The sequence below is a fragment of the Saccopteryx bilineata genome, chromosome 1 (genome assembly GCF_036850765.1).
Source record: "Saccopteryx bilineata isolate mSacBil1 chromosome 1, mSacBil1_pri_phased_curated, whole genome shotgun sequence".
In the NCBI taxonomy this organism is placed as follows: domain Eukaryota; kingdom Metazoa; phylum Chordata; class Mammalia; order Chiroptera; family Emballonuridae; genus Saccopteryx; species Saccopteryx bilineata.
In genome coordinates this window covers 128,613,350-128,635,305 of record NC_089490.1, presented here as the reverse complement: position 1 = coordinate 128,635,305, position 21,956 = coordinate 128,613,350, and the positions used below count along the sequence as shown (strand labels likewise).

The 21,956-nt window shown below is 48.9% G+C and overlaps 1 protein-coding gene across 1 annotated transcript; it reads left to right on the top strand.

Moving 5' to 3' along the window:
• Nucleotides 1-15,543: 15,543 nt before the first annotated feature.
• KRT5 (keratin 5) lies at nucleotides 15,544-21,579 on the top strand. The gene is made up of 9 exons (XM_066265606.1): nucleotides 15,544-16,234; nucleotides 16,814-17,028; nucleotides 17,817-17,877; nucleotides 17,995-18,090; nucleotides 18,537-18,701; nucleotides 19,083-19,208; nucleotides 19,444-19,664; nucleotides 20,410-20,444; nucleotides 20,901-21,579. Exons 1-9 carry the CDS (start codon nucleotides 15,653-15,655, stop codon nucleotides 21,215-21,217), a joined length of 1,818 nt encoding a protein of 605 aa, XP_066121703.1. The 5' UTR covers nucleotides 15,544-15,652; the 3' UTR covers nucleotides 21,218-21,579.
• The last annotated feature ends 377 nt before the right edge of the window (nucleotides 21,580-21,956 follow it).

The window sequence follows — 21,956 nt, the reverse complement described above, 5'->3', positions numbered from 1 at the left end:
ATCTCTGTATCTCAGTGTCCTCCTCTAAACAATGAGAATAAAACCACTCAGCCAACCACTCAACATTTAAAAAATCATCCAAAAGGGGACAGTGAAGGGGAACCCTGTAGAAAAACAGCATGGGCTACGGAACAGAAGAGTGGCAGTGATTCTGCCTAGGCAATGCCAGGTGGGTGCAGGCCGAGGGCTCTGGTCTCAGACACCTTTCAGCAAGGCTGTGCCTTTAGCAAGTTTATTGTCCTCTCTGCATCTGTTTTTTTCTTCTGCAAAAGTAGGAAAAATAACCAGAATAATAACCACCTCTTGACATTGTTGCTGTTGAAACATAACATGCCAGGCCCCTAATAAATGTTAGGTGTCTTTACTGCTGCTGCTGCTGTTGTTGTTGTTGTTGTTATTATTATTAATGTTATTTGAGACCATGAGAACTACCTAAGAAACCACGAGTACTTTTTAGGGATTCATTGGAGACTCTGATTCTAATTTGATTTCCCAGTAACAAGAGTGCTTGCCACCTCCTTTTTTCACCTTGTATCCCAAACTGAAGTTCATGTTTTTAAAAATTTGCCCCTCCAAGGAACTCACCCACATCTTCAGATCCCACCACAGCTTCCTTCTCAGTCTCTCCTAACCATAATGGAGCTTTTGCCCCTGTACTTTGCCCTGAACCAAACCCCGGGAATCTCTTCCTAAAGCCATGCCATCCTCCTGACATGTATATGTTGCTAAGTCTGTGGTTTACTTTAAACAGGATTGCTAGTTTTTTTACATTCTTTTCATACTAAGTTTCTGAAATCCAGTGTGTGTTTTACATTTTCAACATATCTGAATTTGAACTGCCTACCCCAGGTGCATGTGCCCTTCAGTGGTCTCAGTCAATATGTCATTTCCTCCAGGAGTCCCTGGTCAGCAGAGCCTGGGAGGTGCAACACTTTCTCATGCAGTGTTCAGGACAGAACTGCCTCAACTGACTTGTTGCTTTGGATGATGGTGGGTACAAGAAACCTACAGAGCTGTGTCCCCAGGGCTCTGAACACCACTCATCTGCACTACACCCTTCTCTGTGACTCAATCACCCCTCTGTCTTACTTTAAACTTGTTTTTCATGGAGCTGAGAACGGTCACCTGACATCCCCAAGGGCCAGGTGTACCGGTAGTCACCGGTAATGCTGACTCCACCTGCGAGGGTCTCAGGAAAAGAGTGGGCAGGCTCGGTGGCGAGCCTGGGAGTAGAATTTTCAAGGTGCTGTGACTGACTTTTCAGGGCTGCTGTCTGGAAACTAGGATTCCAGCCAGGATGGGCGAGAGGAAAAACAGACAGAAGAAAGTCTTCTTGAGTGAAACAAAGGGGTGAGGAGGAGGGAAAAGAGCCTCTATTACACATCTCTGAGGCTTTGCAGCTTTGGAAAGTAAAGGATAGAGAGGGACAGTCTGTCGGTTCCACAAAGATCAGGGCCTGAGGAGAGCCCTGGGGTAGCAGGAAGGTCAGAGACAGTGCTGCTCTGGGCAATGCTCAACAATCAGCTCTCTGGGGAAAGTGTATATACGGTATAAACACACAGACGCATACATGTAGACATATACACACATATATTCTTTTTAAAAGATAAAGTTAGGTCTAATAGTATAGTAAACTTAACCCAATGTGTACAAGATATTATGATTTCAACATGTTATCAATATAAAAGCTATTCATGATTTTTTTTACATTCTTTTCATACCAAGTTTTTGAAATCCAGTGTGTGTTTTACATTTTCAACATATCTGAATTTGAACTGCCTACATTTCAAGTGCTCAGCAGCCAAATGGGGCAAGTGGCAACTGTGATTGCAAGTGGGGTTCTGAGCCCTGGTGGTTGGCTCAGTGGTAGAGCATCGGCCGGGCATGTGGATGTCCTGGGTTTCAATTCCCAGTCAAGGCACACAGGAGAAGCAACCATCTGTTTCTGCACCCCTCCATCTCCCCCTTCTCTCTTCTTCTCTCTCTTTTCCCCTCCCGCAGCCATGGCTCAATTGGTTTGAGCAATGAGGATGGCTCCGTGGAGCCTCTGCCTCAGGCATTAAAAATAGCTTGGTTATGACTATGGCCCCAGATGGGCAAAGCATCAGCTCCGGACAGGGGTTGCCAGGTGGATCCCAGTTGAGACGCATGCAGGAGTCTGTCTCTTTAACTCCTCTCCTCTCACTTGGAAAAGAAGAAGAAGAAAAAAAAAGAAAGTGGGGCTCTGGACATCGACAAAGCAATAAATCAAGATCAGCAGTGTTTGGCGATTCCTTTGGTATAAATGTTCCCACATTGATGATTTAAAGCTACCAACAGGAAGTCACTGACCTCAGAGTTGCAAAGAGATGTGCAATGGGACACAACTGCATAGTGTTTCCACCATAAAGACTGACCTCAAGAGTTTAAGCTAAGGCTGGGTGGGGACTGGACAGGGGATTTTAGGATCTTCATTGCCTTAGCTACTCTAAAGGAGAGCGTGGTTCAAGATATCCTTGCGGCCCTGAAGACTCTGCTTTGTGGGGAGAGCGCAGCTAGAGGCACCAGAGAAGGGCCCTTGTGACTAAGTAGAAGGGTGCTCCTGAATACAGGACCCACATTTGGGACACCAGTTGGAGCAGAATTAGGCACCAAGGCCAAGCTCCGGTCAAAGGTCAGGAGGTGGAGCAGGCAGAGGGCAGTGCTGAGCCTATCAAGGAAATGGAAGTAAGTATGGCGAGAAGCTTGGAAAGTAGAAATAATGATAAAAGCTAACTTCTATTAAAGGCACCCTGTATACCAGATCATGGGCTAGGTTCATTTTTCAATTTAATATGTCTTATTAAACCCTCATCAACAACTCAATTAGCACCCTCATTCTATATAAATAAGAGAACTTAGGGCCAGAGGGACTATGAAACCTGCTTAGGGTCACCAGCCAGAAGTCTGGTGGGAGCAGCTCCCACACTCTCTTCTGCCCTGATGGTGTACAAGGTGTTGGAGAAGGAGAAGAAGAAATGTCACTGTGCTCTCCTGTGTCTGCCCCAGGATGTGGCTCTCTCTTCAGGAGCCAAATTGAGACACTAGTGTTGGCAGAAATGTCCCAGAGAAGTTGGAGACTGTGGGACCAATGATACGGGTCTGGGAGGGCAAGGTGTGGACTGGGCAGGACTTCCAGACATGATCAAAGCCACCCAAATGTCCAAATGCCCATGTGGTCAGGGTCATCCACAGGGGTGGTCAGTGTGGCCATGAACCCAGAGTACTGGGGACAGAACAATGTCTCAGGATAAGAAATTATTCAGGAATTTTCCCTGAGTTTTGCCTCGGTCAATGAGAGTAGTTTTCAATATCTCTAAATAGATGCCACCTCTCACAGGTGGGGTGGGGTTGTGCGACTCAGCCACCCCCTCCTCCCTGACACACACCTGGGCTGAACCGACCAGGGCTCTTGTTGTGACTGCCTGATCAGAAGCTGTTGCTTGCTACACTCACATTCTAAGCACTGTAATTTGGCTTTCTAGGTGCTCATTTGTGGTTTCTAGACACTAAACGGTATAATTACAGAAATGGACTCACCACCTCCTTGTCTCTGGGTTAGGTGTACTCGTTGGTCAGGTGTGCAGCTGCATGGTCTGAGGATGGAAGCAGCCCAGGGATTGCCGCTTGCCCTTGCCTCTTGCCCTGTCCTTTCTAAGTGCCACATAGGGGGCTCTGTTTGTGAGAGATAAGGTCTGAGAGCAGAGAGCCAGGGCAGGTCTTGCCACTGGAAAGTGGATGCAGCAGCCAGGAAGCAGAGTCTGTTTCTCTTCCCAGGGCCCTGAAAGGAGGCACTTGAGAAAAAAGTCCAGGGCAGAGGCTTGGGGAGGGGGGCAGGTCAGCAGGGAGGGACCCCTGTCCACAGCCCAGTCCCCACAGACGTGTCAAAGCTGCACTTCCGGAGCGGAGACTACCGCACTACTGGCACACAAAGGCACTCCAGGCTGTATCACAGCCTGGTTCACAGTCACAGTGTTTTACAGCTGTGTATCAGAAGAATTGTCACTCAGTAGTTAACAAATAATAACAAATATATACATACACTCACATCCCCATTTAAATAAAAAATATTAACAAAAACAAAAGTACAGGTGCTTTGCAGATTTGGTTTGAATCATACAGGTGGACTTGAATGACTGTAGTGTGGGGAATATTTAAGGAGTTGTATCCATATTAGAGGGAGACAGAGAGGTACCAGTTGGCAAGACCAGAGGCCAGCACGGGGACGGGCTGGTTCTGAGGCCTGCAGCCAGCCCCAGACAGCTGTGAGAGGGCGGGCGGGACAAGCTGCTGCAGCATGGGATTCATCCACGTTATTCTCCCTGAGGGCCAGTGTCCTCTGAGTCAGAGAAGGGGCAGAACTAAGAAATGTTCCCAAACATAGAAAATTTTGCCAAAGGGGTAGAGGAATTGATCCCCCTTTCGTATAATTTCATAGAGCAGAACCACGACTGAGCAGTGGATGTTGTAGGGAGGCTGATTTTAACTCACAGTGAGGAAGAACTTCCTTCTAATACGAACTCTCTGAAAATGTGCTGGTGGTCTGGGGAGAGGGGCCCTCCCCTCCCGGCCTCCAGTAGGACTGGGGAGAGGTGCCCTCTCTGCTTGCTCCCAGTCAGTGCAGCCTGAACTCCCAGTGAGGGAATGCAGAAGTGCAACCACTACAGGGGGTCCTTGGGTTACCGGTGAAGACACAGTTCATTCCTAAAGCAGTGACATAACCTGAATTTTGGTGTAATTTGAGACACACACTAGCCTAAGTCACTCACCTATCCTAATGCAGTTGTAACACAACTAAGCCACAGAAAAAGGAAAATGCCATAAATATACTGCATTGTACACTGTACTGTAGTAATAGAAAAAGTGACAAAAAATGAGTGTAAAAAAAAGTACAATGCTAATGGTGTAAGCCAAAACACTCATTTCTCAATTTTTTAAAGTTTTCATGGGAATGAGCATTGTACACTCAAAACATCGTACGTCAAGACTGTCGTAACCCGAGGACCCCTTGTACAGTGTTCTCAGAGACAGGCTGAGGAGAGGGTCTGTGACCAGAGGACTGGTGGCCAGTGCTCCCTGCGCCCAGCCACATGCCTGAGGGACGACGAGTAACAGCCCAGATGAAGGCCTACTCTGGTGCTCCTTCCCTCAGCCTTCAGATCTGTGGAAGCAGATTCTGCCTCAGCCATGTCAGGATTCTTGTCCGTGGAAAACCACCACAGCCTGGATCTGAGAGTATCAGAATAAAGAACATGGCCAACCTGCGCCCGAGGCCCCGCTGGAATCTGGGGACCAGAACCAGAACAGATCAATGATGGCGCTGGAGGTCTCAGGAGGTACCTACCAACTGACACACAGGTGGGCCCCATTGGGTCACCTGAATCTGACGGTTAGGTGTTAGAACATTGATGCTGCATTGGTTTCCTTAGGGAGCAAATCCAAAATATATCTCACTCTGCTCCTTCAACGTTCGGCTGGGGCTGCCCACCACCAGTGCAAGAGCAGTAACCATGCTACCTCCCTGGAGGGGTGCGGAGAGGTGACAGGTTGTGGGAATTCTCATGAGAGTGTAGAGTGAAGGGGAGGGAAGAATTCCTGAGCAGCCTGGAGCTTTTTTCAGGTGAAAGGCTGTCTTTACCTTGTGCTCCCAGCTGAGGTTATTATGAGATGAACCCATCAGGCATTTCCCTACTCTCCTCAAGGAGCAGACCTCTGTCAAGATTCTAACATAAAAGGGCTCTCTGTTCTTGCCAAACAAGAAGGACCTTTGGGAAGATGGACAGAGCCCGTTCTGTTTGGGGTAAACCCTCTGGGGACTATTTGGGGGAGGGGTGAGGCTAGTTTCCACGGTCTCCCTCACAAGGAGCTAGACCACTAAGAAATGTCATCATTTCTTCACCAGGCCAGGGTCCTCGGGAAGACACCGATCATGGTGTCATATTCCAGGACACATTGCTCACCAGACAGCAGATACTCTTGGCCTCACTAGCATGAAGACCTGTAGCTGACAGCAGGTGATAGAGGGAGAATCCAAACTGGTTAAAGGTAGCAATAGGTGAAGTAAACTGACCAGGAAATGAGGCCACCAAAATATCAATCTCTTCAAAAAAACAAAATGGAGCCTGGCAAAGTGGGGTGCTCATTATCAAGCAGCCTGTGTCCACCCTAAGAGGTCAGGGATGTGCCCATCCCTGGGATGGAACAGGTATGGGCTGATGGCTCACTCTCACCTATTTAGTAACCAAAGGATGGATGTAATTCCAGTCCGAGTTCTTCCTACTCTCAAGCAATGAGGGAGCACCTGCACCTGTCAGTTCACAATGGACACTGCTCCCGCTGAGCCTTAGGGCAAGGAATTGGAACGGTCAGGATGGAAAGGTCAGTACTGAGGAAGGTGGACTCAGGGACCCAATCCAGAGTGAACACTCTTCAACTGAGATCAGTGGACAAAAACCCAGAATGCATCCAGACCGTGGGGCAGGAAAACATGCATCCAGAAGAGGCTCCCCAGTAGATAGCGACTCGATGTGAAGGACACAGAGTAGATAGCTTCCTTTGGTCAAAGCAGACTCCAGATAGAGATGGTGTGCTGCTGCTGCTATAACAAAGAACCAAAAACACAAATTTATATCTCAGAGATCTGGAGATCAGAATTTGAAATAAATATCACTGGGCTAAAATCAAGGTGTTGGAAAGCTGTATTTCTTCTGGAAACTCTAAGGAAGAATCCATTTCTTTGCTGTTCACAGCTTCTAGAGACTGCTTGCACTCCTTGGTTCACGGTGCCTTTTCTCTTTTCCAAAGTTGACAACAGTCAACTTCTTCTCACAAGGCATCACTCTGTCCTCCTTTTCTGCCTCCTTCCTCCACATTTAAGGACCCTTAAGATTACATTAGATCCACCTAGATAAACCAGGATAATTCTCCTATTTTAAGGTCAGGTGATTAACAACCTTAATTCCTTCTGCAGTCTTAATCTCCCTTTGCCATGTAGCAAAATATACCTACAGATTTAGGGGTTTGGGTTTGACCATCCTTTGGGGCTATTACTCTGCTACCATGGGAGGTAGGAGGGCTGGTGAGAAATGGGAATTCAGAGGAATGAGAAGGTGAGTATAAGGCTAATACATAGCTACTATGTGTTCTCTAGCAAAGGAGGGTCATGCTTTGCTGAGGGACTGAAGATCCTCAGTTCTCAGGGTTAGCGTGAGATCATTTTCCAGACTCTTAACAATGAAGCCGTGTTATGTCTGAGATCTTGCAGACCATAACTTGTTATTGTTCTCTATTGAGGGCAGTGTGCCAATCTGCAGGTGGTTGTAGCTGGTGCCAGACTGAGGGGGCCCAGCCTTCCAGGATGCCCAGGTCAGCTGGTGGCTAGAGACTGCCCAAGAGGCTGGGAAGGTCATGATGTTTTGGCTGTGAGGCATGGATAGCCACTGAGTGTTTTCCTAGCCCTAGATGGCGAGCTTGCCCCTCCTGGGGAAAGCCTGGAGCGTAAAGAGGCTGATGCGTAGAGTAAACCCTTGTGACAGACTCAGAAATTGGTTGGGAGTCCTGGGCTACTGAGGAGGGAAGCAGGGCATGGTGGGGTGGGAGGAGGGACACTGTGAATGAAGCTTTTGTTCACTCCTTGGCACTCTGTGTTCACTCTCGCCTGAGAAGGTTGATGGCTAAGTGGAGAACACTCAGGCTTCAGAAATCCAGAGAGGTATGAAGTTCTATCTTATGGGGCATCATGGTGTTGATGACCCCAGTGGTGCTTCCAGAATTTCTTCATGGGTAGGGCTTGAGGTTTAGAGGCTAGGATCTATTAGAAAGAGGTGATGGAATGGCAGCTCTGTCTCAAAGCCGTTTTGCAGAGGAGCATGTCGTTTTCATTTAGGTGGTCTGTTCAGTGGAGGAGGACTTGGTATATGGGCTGCTGGTGGAGATTTACCAGAGTGCTAGGCTCCTCAAGGTGCCATGGGCATCACCACTTGTGCTTTGGTTGAGAACATAGACTGTAGGAACAGCCAGACTTAGGATCAGATAAGTTCAATACTTATTAGCTGTGTGACCTCAGATAAGACATGTTTCTTTTCTGAGCTTCAGAAAATAGGGATAATAACAGTGCATTATTACCACCGGGATAATGTGAGTAGTGAACAAGACAATGCATGTTAAATCTTAGCACAATGTCAGGCACACAGTAAGTTTTCCAATAATCATTTATTTAAAAAACAAACTGGAGGAAATCAGGCCCAATGTTGCCAAAGAAACGAGGCTGTGTGTCTGCATGAAATAAGATTAATTTCTTTTCTGAATCGGAAGCAGTTTCATGTAAGGAGTTGGTCTAATCCTTATGAGGCCATTGGGTAGCTTGGCCCACCCCAAAGGATCAAAAATTCCAAATAAGCCTCAGGCTGGGCCATCCCATGTCCTCTTCTCCTGTCCGCAACCACTGCTCTTCCAGAGCAAAGTTCTGTGGGTCCCTGTCTGGGTGTGTTGGCCATAAGGAGTTTTGGATTGGGAGAGATGAGAATGGGAAAGAAAAACTGAAGTCTGAACTAAGACTCTGGACCACACATGAAGTGTTGGGGGCATGGTGGCCCGACACTTCCTGGCCCTCCGGAAGAGACTGTCCTGGAGGCATCTAGGCCTTTGTCCTGTATTTGGTGCCAAGGAAGTTAAGAGAGGAGTGCAGCCAGTGATCCCCAATATTCACCCTCAGATATGTTTTATAGTATGACCCCAGCCCTGTGGAATTTTCCCTAGAGTCGGTGGATTCTGACAGTCTGGAGAGGGGAGAGCTCTCCCCAAGTGTCCATCCCCTTATCTCTACCCAAGTACGAGCTTCCTGCCCCTCAGGGTTGCTGGAAGATGCTGACACACACTGACTGTCAAATGGTATCTAAAGCCCCCTGTGTCTCTGTCCTCACAGGCTGGCTGAAGACCAGAGCAACTGCCTAAGTCCTTCTCTTCAGGGTCAAGTTAGGGTCATGGATCAACAACCACACTGTCAACCATGGTGAAGACAAGGACCCTTGGAGCCACAATTTCCTGGCTTCATATATAGGCTCTGTCACTTACCAGCTACCTAACCTCTCTGGGCCTCAGTTTCCTCATCTGTAAAATAGGGATAAAAATAGGTTCATCTCATGAGGTCATAAGAATTACATGAGTGAATACATCCAGAACCATGCCTGACACTCTGTCAGAAGATGTCAGAATGACTGTCATTATTGTCTTCTCTCCTGCCTCAAAGGACATCCTGGGCACTGACTCACACTATGTTTTGAGACGTACTGAGATGATAGGAAATCCAGAGTTTCAGGAGGTGCCTCATCTAGCAATCGTTAGACATGCTTCCTCCCCCATTTTGAAGAGACTGCCTAAATCCTCAGCCGGGTCTTTGTCTTGTGTTTTGTGGCAGAGAAGCCAAGACAGAAAGATGAGAGACAGAGCTAGCTTAAAGTAACTGCCCCTGCCCTCGCATGAAAGCGGGAGTGGGGGCCTTAGGGGTGGAGGGGGTGTGAATGGACCCACCTGGCTAGAGGTGCAAAGCTGAGGCTGAGAGGCCGTGGAAACCCATGGACTGATAAGTGGAATGAGGGATGATGAAAACTTGAAAACTGTTTCAGCAGATACGGATTTGCTGGTGGCATTCTGAACACGGGCAAATGGAGTTGTGTGTGAACTCCTTTTATTGGTTGGTGGAAGTTGGGGGTGAGGAAGAGGGCAAGATAGAAAAGGGTTTCCGTCACCCCATTCCTCTTCTCACCTGTGTCAGCACCCACAATCGACCGGGACCTGGTATCGGCAAGCGCCTCGGGGGAAAGGGCCTCAGGGCTGGCTTGGGCTCAGAGGCCAGGCTCCACCCTGGAAAGGCCCAGGACAATGCCAGGAATTCTTAGGGCTCTGTGCAGAAGGAGGTGGGATGCAGTAAAACCACATACCCACGGCAGCCCCCGGTCAGCCACCTGAAACACACAGGCTTCCACCCACGCTGGCCTGAGAAACTATTCTCTGAAGGTGACAAAGACATGCAAACTTAGAGTGGGACATGAATGGCTTTTGCTAAAAAGCCCAGGCAAGGCAGTGCATGGTGATGGATGGCATGCAGAGAGGACCAGACCTCGTCCTGGTTCTGACCTTGCCTTGCTGAGGGATTTACGGGCATTGAGTTTCTCCAGAAACCAAGTCAGAAGGGATTCCCTAACCCATCCATGTATGTACACCCTTGTCACCAGGAAAATGGTATGGGTTACTGTCCTGGGTCTGGAAAGGAGATCAAAGAGGAGAGAGCCTTGTCCTTTGTCATGCCCATTCATTTACTGTGTCCCCATTGTGGCAGCTCAAGCATGGCACCCCACCATTACTGAAAACTCACTTCTCTCTTATCTCAATATTCTTTGATGCTGTGTCTTTCTTGGAAAAAGCTAACTTATTTTCACAAGCTTTCGACAGTGACTATTGGTCCCAGTGGACAGTAAGCAAAGCCAGTGTCTTCAGTGCCTGTGGGATGTGGAGAAGAAGGTGCAGCTGGCTGGGAAAGGGTCTGTTTGCCCCGGGTGTTATGAGGCTGGCCCTGCGAGCGGTGACACTTCCTGCTTCCGTACACTCGGCCTCTTCCTTCCCTCCCCTATCATAGCATCACTGCTGACACTGACTCACCCTGTGCGACTGGAGCTTGCCCAGAAAATCCAGATAGAAACCAGGCACCACCCCCTGCATCTTGCCCTAAAACTCAGAATGAGGACGTGTTGCCCCAGGCAGGGACTCCGAGAAGGCAGCTTCAGTCTCCACCTCCATCTTCCCATCCCAAGCCCGATCCCGCGGTGGGAGTAGAAAGGGGCAGGGAGGAAAGGACCATGAGCAGGCTAAGAATGTAAACACACTCCCTTGCATGCCTCCGACACTATAAAGATAGAAGCCTGGTACAAATGAATCATGTCCCTGCCTCTCCATTGTAGGAAAAGGCTGCAAATGTCCAGAGTACCAGGCACACTTATGCTCACGTATGAGGACCAAAACAAATGTCAAGAAAATGGTAAAAGCCTTTCTTCGTTTATGCACCATTTTATATTTATAGATGCAGATTTATAGGACAGACGCTGACAACGTGGTAAGTCCCATATAAGTGTTTATTTAAAAAATAAATAAAACCATCTTCCATGAGAAAGCAAAGAGCAGAGGTTTTTGCTGTATATCTTTTTTTATTCTGTCTGACTAATTAAAGTATTTGTTGATTTCTAGCCATCATTTCAATCAACCAAGGGGGATTTTTCAAAGACTTGGTATGCCATTGGCAAAACACCTTCAAGTGAGGGAAGAACATTCCCCAGACTTGCAGAGACCTGTTGGAGGGAGGCCGGGAGAGCTCTCTGTACTGCAGTCTCACCCCACAAGTGCCAATTGCCTGCTAACTCTGAGGAGTGGGGGCAAGTCGGCTCTCCAAAGCCCCTTGGATGTCTGCCCCACCCTTCCTGTCCAACCTCAGCCAGCTCCAAATGAAAATCCCAGTTTGCATGGCCTGCCCCGATGAACCCAGGACCCTGTCTGTCTGCATGAGCAGACTGCTTAGCTCCCAGCACCAGGGTGGGAAACTGCAGTGAGAGGCTGGGTTATATGTCCAAGGACCCCACAATTCAAGGACAAAGACATGGCCCAGAGTGGGCCTGCGAGCTCTTGTACCTATGCTGGGACTCACATATGTGCGAAGGCCTTGCACAGGAAAACTCAAGGACCCACTTGTTACCGTGGCCCAGAAAATGGCAGGAGGGTGTCACCTTCAAAGCCCACATGAGCCACAGCAGAGAGGTTGTTTGTGGGCATTTATGTTTTAACTCTGCCTATTTTCAGACATGGGTTCTGAAAGTCCTAGAGAGGCTGATGGTGATCCCCAGCATCACGAGGCAGCGTTGGCCAGACATGGCACATGAGGGGTTGTTGGGGCATACAGCTCCCCAGCCCACGGAGGTCGTCTCCTCTGTGTCACTGCCATCCTGAGAATTCAGCTGAGATCAAAGTTGGGACCCAGAGCTGGGTGTAGGCAGAATTCCCTCTGGGTTTGTTGGAAGCAGAAGCCTTCCCTGAACTCCTCCCTGAGGCAAGGACTTTGTGAAGAGCTGCTGGGGCTCGTGTTGCTCCACCTGCCCTTCCCCGTCCTGCCTAATCTGGCTCAGCACTGGAACATGGCCTGCCAACCACCTCCCAGGAACAGGTGACTCACGCCTCAGCTATTGCTCCCATTTTTTGTGCTGAACATGCATGGGGTAGGAGGTCTGCAAAGATGAGGACATTGTAACCCTCTTTCTCTCCTGGTGGGGGACGTGTTCACTAGGACAGGGCACGGTGGCTACTAGTGGGCTCAGGTGGAGAGTGATCTCAGGGCGGGGAGTGGAGTGGGGGAGAGGCATGGAAGAAACCCAGGGAATGAAGAGTCATGAACTCTGTCCTCAGAGGGTTCCTAGGCTGAAGGGGACAAGAGAACTGTGCTCTGGACCTGGATCCTGGGACAGACAGAAGCGGGGAACAAGACTCTGGGACTCAAAATGGGGCTGGGGAGGGCCTCACACAAAGATCTAGGGAAGGAGTAGAGGGAGATGACCTTAGACCTATCAGTTTAATTCAAAAAGGAGTTGCTGAGCACCTCCAGGGTGCAAGGCTGAGCTGATTGTGGCAACGTGCAGGCGAGCCAGATGTGTTCCTGAACCTTGGAAAGTGTACAGTCCTGTGAGACCTACCAGGCAGGCACAAAACCATGTGTGGGGGCTCCTAGGAGGGAACCCTGGGTTTGTACTACAGGATTTGCCTAATCCTTGCCCCCTGGACACCTGGCCCAATCTGCTCCCTGCCTGGACTGGGAGATGTGTCCTTGCTTAGGAACACTGCCCCTATTCTTGGTCTCTGCACACTTCTGTGAGGAAGGTCCAGGGCAGTCCTCCTGTCCCCACTGTGCCAGGGATACCAGCAGGGCCGGCCACCACAGCTCACTTAGCCTAGCATTGGTCTTTTGCAGATGGAAAAATGATGCCTGGTGAAGCTAAGTAACATGTCCTGCCAAGTCTTGGTAAGTCCCTCTGTGGGAGCTCAGCAGAAAAGCTCGGTGAGCTCCGTGTAATCCCTCTGTTCCTTCCACAGTGAAATTCCAGGCTGGGGTGGGACTCTCCCACACTGGAGTGTGCCTGTGCCTGGCTCCTCTGCGGGAGCATCTCCATTGTTTATAGCTGTTCAGGTCGGGCACTGTGGGAGGGGTTGCCCTGCCTGCGGGGGGATGGCTCCTGCAAAGCTGGACAGAAGATTGCCACTTCTCACCCCGCTCCAAGTCAGGCACCCAAATACTCCCTGCCACAGTTAACTTGCCACTCACACACTTTTGGTCCCTGACATCTAAATCTAAGTTTGGCACACTCTAGCAATTCTCAGACTGGGCCAGAATGTATTTCCTGTTCCACCAAATCCTTCTCCTTCCACAGCACAGCGAGGAGGAGGAGGAACGGAGAAAAGAAAATGTCCGAGTATCTCAAGAAGAGTGGAGCTTCCCAAGGGCAGTGGGGACTATACCCAGGACCTGTGGGGAGGGGGGAACACCCCCTGATGGCGACCCTCTAGTGGAGAGAGAGAAATTGTGCTAAGAGTCCCCAGATACCTGCTGCAAGCTTGGATCTGTCTTATCAGGACTGAGGGCTCCCCAGTATGTCTCAGGGCCCCCCAAGATACTCAGGTCTGTTCCCTGAGAGGCAACAAGATGTAAAATTGGTGAACTCAGTCAAACTCAGCTCTGTGAGTCTTGGGATTTTCTAAGCAGAGAGCCAACCAAACCTCATTGCCAAAAACTTATAAGGCCAGCTCTGGCCATCAATCTGTTTGTCTGTATTTACCTGTCCACTGCTTCTTTACCAAACCTCTGGTGAGCAATCACATCTCCAGCAGTTCCAAGTCATTTTCCCACAGCCGTGGCTTCCTTGTGGCCGACGACAGGCCCTGACTAGAGATCCTAGCACACAGGCTGGGTCTCCACCCCTTTACTCTTGAGAGATTATCCCCTCAGCCTCAAGACTTCAAAGCCATTCCCACCCCACCCCTACATTCAGCCTCATCCCAAGGGTGTCCCCCCCCCAAAGCTCTTGATGGCCCAGACACTTCCTGAGAATCCTGTTTCTGTTTGGAAGAAGCAAAGAGGTGGCCCCACTCAGGTCTGCAGCCAAAACAATGGGGGTGTGGTTTAGGGCAGACATTTGCCAAAGCCTAACCAGACCCTCTCTCTCCTACCTGGTGCCACAGCCCACTCAAACAAAGTTTGCAGAGGATCTGACTAAAAGGGACATCCCTAAAACAACTAGGGCAGATTGTTGTGCCAGCTCCCATGTCCCCCTAACCTGCTCTGTCTAGTCTCCCTGGCAGGACAACCCATTGACTTAGAATTCTATTTTCCATCCCCCTGGCCCTGAATGAAAGACTTTGGGCCACAGCCCAGAGATAGCACAGCAGTTCCCGCTGCTTGGAGCAGGCGGTTCTCCGTTATAACAAGCCAGTGGATTCTCAACACGTTCCTGATGAGATTAGAAGCTCCTGCAGGTATGTGTTTGTGGCAGCCCTCAGCCTGTATCAACAGACACGCAATGACTCATTTCTTGCCTAGTGGAATAACTAAGGGCTTGTTGGGACACACCTGAGGGCTGGGGGGCGGGGTGGGCAGATCAGGTCCCCCTGAGGACAGATGTGACTGCCAAACTGAGTTTCAGGACTTTTGTGAGGGATTGCAGGGGGGCCCTGGGTTTGCTCAGCCCTGCTCGGTCCTGCCCAAGCCAAAGTGTGAGGGAAAAATTCAAATGCCACTAAAAATGCTGAATCAGGAGAAGCTGTGGAGAGAGAGCTCTGCCTCTGCAAAGAACAAAGTGGTATAGATCGGAGACTGAGGGTGCCCCACTCTCTCTGTTTCTGGAGCTTGGAGAGCCTTTCTGGCCCAAACTTTGCAGAAGAATCTTCCCCTGGACTTGGGGATAATTGTGGCTCCCCTCAAGAAAGAAAATTCTGCAGTAAAGAATGCGTTTGTTCTCCCCTCTGGCTCATAGCTGAGATATCAGACCATATATGCCTTCTAAGTGCTAAAAATCCTTGCAGCAACCTCCTGTCTAGAAGTGTGAGGAGGATAGATCACTGCCAGCAGAAACTCACTTTGTCCCTCACTCATGGACAGTGTATACAGTGCTGGGATGGTTGACAACATCCCTGGTCATGTAAGAATCCCTCAGGACATTGGCCAAATGCCCCCTGGCTTCCTGGCATCCTTCTTGGGCTGCTCACAGCCCCGAGCCCCCACAGGGAAGTGTGACTTGCTGCCAAGGCATCAGTGCTGTAAGGCAGGATTCTTCCTAACGGAGCAGAGCCTGCCAGGAAGAGAGCGCTTGCACCCCACACCACCGTGCAGGTGTGTTAGTGAGCTCACAGCTGCCCCCCAGGCATGCCCAGCCCACTTAATCATTTCACAGCTCGACAACGATCCTGCCCAGCCCTGTTCTAGAGGATAAAAGGGGGATTGCAGGTCCCAGGTAACAGAGCCACCTTCTGCGTCCCGCTGAGCTCTGTTCTCTCCAGCACCTCCCAATTCCTAGTGCCCATCGTCTTGCTCCGCCAGGAACAAGCCACCATGTCTCGCCAGTCGAGTGTGTCCTTCCGGAGCGGGGGAAGCCGTAGCTTCAGCGCCGCCTCTGCTGTCACTCCGTCTGTCTCCCGCACCAGCTTTACCTCTGTGTCCCGATCCGGAGGGGGTGGTGGTGGCGGCTTCGGCAGGATCAGCCTTGGGGGTGCTGGTGGAGCAGGCGGCTATGGCAGCCGGAGCCTCTACAACCTGGGTGGCTCCAAGAGAATCTCCATGAGCACTATTGGCGGTGGCTTTAGAAATCGATTTGGTGCTGGTGCTGGAGGTGGCTATGGCTTTGGAGGTGGAGCCGGGAGCGGATTTGGTTTAGGTGGTGGAGCTGGTGGTGGTGGCTTTGGGCTTGGTGGAGGCACTGGCTTTGGGCTTGGTGGAGGCAGTGGCTTTGGAGGTGGCTTTGGTGGCCCTGGCTTCCCTGTCTGTCCCCCTGGAGGCATCCAAGAGGTCACAGTCAACCAGAGTCTCCTCACCCCTCTGAACCTGCAAATCGACCCCGCCATCCAGAGGGTGAGAACTGAGGAGCGGGAGCAGATCAAGACCCTCAACAACAAGTTCGCTTCCTTCATCGACAAGGTGAGACCTGGTCCTTTCTGAAAAAACCACTGTGAATGTGGAACAAATGCCAAAAAAAGTAGAAAGAGGAAAAATTTTTTGATTTTGTGCAAATACCTTCATAATTCGCAGTTAATGTGTTTCTGTTTGTTTCTGTCCTGGATTTGTGGCTCTGTTTCTTGATTAGGTTGACAGATTGAAAGACAGGCTCTTAATTCTTCCCATTCAGAGATTACCTCATAAGGGTTCCTTGGTTACTTTGGGCAAAGAGATGAATACTGTGCTTTATATAATGGGGCTGATTACACAGAAAGGTAGATGAGTTTATCGGAGTAGCCTGAGTGTCTTTCTAGCCACCACTACGCTGGGCCACACTCTACCCAGCCAAGCCCAGTGATATCTGTGCCCTGGATAAGTGCCCTGTCTCCAAAAAAAAGAGTGAGGCTAGGTGTTTCACTCTGTCCTTCCTCTCCCAGTGCCCGGGCCAGGCCTTGCACACGGGAAAGGTTTAGTGGGGACATCACAAGAAGGGAGAAAAACTGGTGATGATCATTGAAACATGAAATCCAGGTTACTCCATCTTCAAACTACCCCTTCCAGGTACGCTTCCTGGAGCAGCAGAACAAGGTCCTGGACACCAAGTGGACCCTGCTGCAGGAGCAGGGCACCAAGACCGTGAGGCAGAACCTGGAGCCTTTGTTCGAGCAGTACATCAACAACCTCAGGAGACAGCTGGACAGCGTGCTGGGGGAAAGAGGCCGCCTGGACTCGGAGCTCAGGAACATGCAGGACCTGGTGGAGGACTTCAAGAACAAGTGAGTTGGGGTCGAGTAGAGTTAGGGGCGAGTGATGTCTTCTTGGCTCCAGCTGTACTTTATAACCAGTCTACCGCATACGCCTTCCCCAGAGGCTAGGCATGTGTGGTTTCCTTGGATACCTGCGTACTAAAATAAAATCCAGGTTCACGTTTAGAAAGTTTCAGCCCCAAACTCAGTTCCTTTGCAAGGCACTTAGCCACTGACTGGCCAGAGCAACAAGCCTGATGCCTCTGGTGCCAGTTGGGGAAATAGCACAAGTGTAATTCCTGCTCTTTGGACCTTTCCTTCCCAATGCACTCAGTGTATACAGCATGGGCTTTTTGATGGATTCCCTGCAAAGGAATGGATTCCCTGCAAAGTTGATGACAACTAAGCATGGTGGCTCCAGCAATTTCTTTTGTCCTTATGAACCAGCAGCTGGGCTGCTGGTTCATTTTTGTTTTGTTTTGTTTTGTTTTTAAAGGCTGTGAAAGCTAAAAAAAGCATTAGAGAAATTGACTAGATGCAGAGTTGGGAAGAAACAGCACAAGTTTTTCTATAGGAATATTCTTGAAGCAACTGAATTATAACAATAATAGAATGATTATCTCATGTGCTGTTAAAGAGAAAACAGCTTGCCCAGGGGCTCACACAGCCAGTGCCCCTTATCTTCCTCTACCTACATGATGTGAGAAGCCTCTTTCCAGCAGAAAAGTAGGCTCATAGTTGACTTTATGCAATAAAGACCCCAGGCCTCACCTGTCCCTCATCTTTTAATAGGCACTTCCCATTCCTCTTACCCTCAGGTATGAAGATGAAATCAACAAGCGTACCACTGCTGAGAATGAGTTCGTGATGCTGAAAAAGGTGTGTGGGTAGAAGAGAACTCGTTGCCTATGGCTATGCTTATGCCTATGCTCTTAAGGTGTTCATTTAAGCCAGGGTGGAAATTGGGTACAGTGCCAACTATCCCTGTTTCCCTAGGATGTGGACGCTGCCTACATGAATAAGGTGGAGTTAGAGGCCAAGGTTGATGCACTGATGGATGAGATCAACTTCTTGAAGATGTTCTTTGAGGCGGTGAGAAATGTTCCCTATTCCGGTTCCAAAGAGACAGTCACTGGAACATCGCTAGGGATTAGGGTATCTAAGATTAAGTGACTTCCAATGGCTCCTAAGCTGTGGACACATCCTTGTGTTTCCTCTCCCTTTCGTACTCCTCATACTGTATTACTTACATTGTATTACTTATAAAGCCAACCCTTAAAATAATCCAAATTTAAAGCAAAAGACTTCTTGAACAATCGTTTTGCCGAGTAAGGTTTATAGCAGGGGTTTCATGGAGGTTCAGGGTTGTTAAAGTTTTTAAAATAGTTCTAGCAATGGTTTAGATTATTTATTAGCTTAACTGTCTGATGTAGGTGGTTATTATTATTTTTTCACAAGTTGACAATGACTGGAATATTTGAATGGACCTGATATAAAATAACACAGAATCAGATGACTGACTTCAAGTTCACCTGCAGGAGCTGGCCCAGATGCACACACACGTCTCAGACACGTCCGTGGTCTTGTCCATGGACAACAACCGTAGCCTGGACCTGGACAGCATCATTGCCGAGGTCAAGGCCCAGTATGAGGACATCGCCAACCGCAGCCGGACAGAAGCTGAGTCCTGGTACCAGACCAAGGTGAGTGCTGGGTGAATGTGTCCTGAGTGAGGGGATCGGCACATGTGTAGGGCTCCAGGCCGTGACAAAATGCTAAGGATGGAGCTCCCGAAACCTGCAGGGGCCTTGTGGGTTGAGTTATGAGAACAGTCATGTGTGCCTTTGCCACATAAACTCAAGAACCTTAAGAAGAATCTCACCCTGAATCTCGCACCAGTGTCTCTAGGAGAGCAGAAGTAGTAAAGAGGAAGTTATCTAAAACCACGTCCATAAAGCCAGAATCAGCCCCAGGCCTCAGAGAATTATGTCACTTGCCACCTCTTGGTAGCTCCTGCCTGTGAATATTGGGGAAGTTTCTACCCTCCTATAAATGAAGCCTTTCCTCTTTTCCGGTGGCACCAGTACGAGGAGCTGCAGCAGACAGCTGGCAGACATGGGGACGACCTCCGCAGCACCAAACAGGAGATCTCCGAGATGAACCGCATGATCCAGAGGCTGCGAGCAGAGATCGATAATGTCAAGAAACAGGTAAGGAGAGGTCAAAAGAGGGCAAGGAGGGGGCCTGAGCTCTAAAAGGGAGAGCTGTTTTATTTTATTTTTTCTAAACACAAAGATGGAGCAAATACTGGTGTTTTAATGTTTCCCCATCTTCAATGGCCAGGACAAATGTACTGGCTACTGTCTGGAAATGCAGAAAAAAATGCCACAGGCCCAGCTCGCTCACTACTAAAGTGCCCCCACTTTTCTTCCTTTTCCTCTATAGTGCGCCAACCTGCAGAATGCCATCGCTGAGGCTGAGCAGCGTGGAGAGCTGGCCCTCAAGGATGCCAGGAACAAGTTGGCTGAACTGGAGGACGCCCTGCAGAAGGCCAAGCAGGACATGGCCCGGCTGCTGCGTGAGTACCAGGAGCTGATGAACACTAAGCTGGCCCTGGACGTGGAGATCGCCACCTACCGCAAGCTGCTGGAGGGCGAGGAGTGCAGGTGAGCAACGTAGGGCTCAAATCATAATATAGGGATGGGCTTACATTTGATAAGTAATGTTGCTTCTCCACTACAGGGTATAAAACACATGCACAACTGACCACTATCTTGTGCGTGATCATCTGGTTTCACTATAACATCTGGACATACAGTTCAACTCACTTTTCTAACCCTATTTCTACCACCAGTATTTTCAGATGCTGCCTCTCCTTCAAACAACTAAGCAACTCAACAACTTCTTTCTCCATTCTTCAAGTGCCTCTTCCTTCAGGAAGCCTTTCTGATTCCTCCAGCTGAGTTAAATTCACCTGTCTTTGGATTCTCAAACTACTCTGTTTTCTTTGATCTTATGACATTGCCCACTGCTTACTTTCTGTTAGTATTTCTGTTCAAGTTTTCTCACCAAGTTTTCTCACAGAATATAAGTTCCTACAAGGCAAAAACTGATTCATACATATTCATAGATCCCACAGTCTCTTATTCATGTGCTCCACATAATGGGTGGAGGAAAATGTGAATTCTACTCTTCCTTTGATAACCTGTCTCTGGTCAGGTCCTTTTCTTTGGGAAGTCCCTTTAGAGAGCTATCTCTTTTTAAATTTAAGTGGTGTTTTTTCTTTGTTTGTTTTGTTTTGTTTTATATGCTCGTACAGTCTCCTTGCTTATAGGACAAGCTTTAAACATGATTATAGGTATTGTCTTTGGGGGAGTTTTTAAACTCTTATTTCAATTGTTCCCTTTTCAGACTGAGTGGAGAAGGAGTTGGGCCAGTCAACATCTGTAAGTAACTTTAAACAGATATTAACAATGATGATAACATGTGGTATTCGGTACCAAGTCAGAATCCTGCTGTTTCTAGATTCCAAACATTCCCATCCCAATATATGGTTATTTTATACACCTGGTAGAGGGGAAAGGACATAGACTGAGACATGAAGCTATGTGGCTCATGTCTTATCTCTTAAAGAGTAGGCCCTGTATCTTACACACCTGTACCCCACCCTCCTGCCTTGCCCCACTCTCTAAGAACTTAGCATCATTCCTTGCCTACTAATTTGGTGTTCACCAGCCTTCTGTTAGGGACCTTAACTAAATGACTTAGTTCTTCTGGGCCTCATTTCCTACTCTGTAAAAAGGGTCAGCTAGAGTGCTCATGCTAGCAGGACCAAATAAAATGAACGTGTAGGATCAATCTGACAGTCTGGTCTTACCAACTTCTCCCTCCTTTCTCTGCAGCTGTTGTCACGAGCAATGTCTCCTCTGGCTACGGAGGTGGCAGTGGTTTTGGCGGTGGTTTTGGCGGTGGCCTCAGCAGCGGTCTGGGTGGTGGCCTCGGCGGTGGTGTTGGAGGAGGTGGCAGCAGCAGCTACTACTCCAGCAGCGGTGGGGGTGTCGGCCTAGGCAGTGGGCTCGGTGTGGGTGGCTCTGGCTTCAGTTCAAGCAGTGGCCGAGCCCTGGGAGTGGGCTTTGGAAGCGGCAGTGGAGGGGGCAGCAGCTCCAGCGTCAAGTATGTGTCCACCACCTCCTCCTCCCGAAGAAGCTTCAAGAGCTAAGAGCCTGCTGAAGTCACTGCTTCCCATGGGTGGCGGCAGGCCCCTGGTGACTGCCTCTTTTCAGTGGTTGACAAGCCAAGTTTTCTCTTTTACTGGAGTGTAGTCTAGACCAAGCCTATTGCACAGCCACAGTCTTTGGTTCCCGAAAGGGCCCGATCCCCAGTCTTCACTCTCTTAGGCCTGATCCTGTGTTCTACTTCAGTTCTTATAAGTCTTTACAGCATGGTCCTTTATGAGATAAAAATGTAAAATTTTCTGGTATCTAAACCATCAAAACAAGAGTCCCCACTCCAATCCAAAATTCTGTTCTGGTTCTGACTACCTCCAGAGTGTGTTCAATAAAATGCTTTTATAATATAAGACACCGTGCAGAATTGTTTTTTCAAGGTCTACAAACCAGCCTTGAGACCTACTGAGGGCTGAATTATGCAGATGTTACTGGTTCCTTTGATGATTCACGGTGTGAATGGAATGACCTTGAAGGAGCAGTGGCCATCCTGAGTGGTCCAGAGACTCCAGAGGCATGCGACGAGGTTGCTAAAACCTCCAGAATGAAGGAATCTCTGGAGGGCATGAATGTAAGTGTCCACTGTACTACAACTTGGACAAGTTTTAGAGCCTTTTGTTGGAGGGGATCCCACTCAAGATGGGCCAATTTGGAAGTAACAGCATAAATCAGCTTAAATAAAATTTATATAAGAAATATATTATATTAAGAACCTAAAAAGGCTTAAAAGAT

Bases quoted from the DNA above. Each gene is read 5' to 3' on its own strand.
- KRT5 (XM_066265606.1), top strand. From the start codon at position 15,653: ATGTCTCGCCAGTCGAGTGTGTCCTTCCGGAGCGGGGGAAGCCGTAGC. The intron at 16,235-16,813 runs GTGAGACCTGGT...TACCCCTTCCAG, and splicing joins TCGCTTCCTTCATCGACAAG to GTACGCTTCCTGGAGCAGCA. The intron at 17,029-17,816 runs GTGAGTTGGGGT...TCTTACCCTCAG, and splicing joins GTGGAGGACTTCAAGAACAA to GTATGAAGATGAAATCAACA.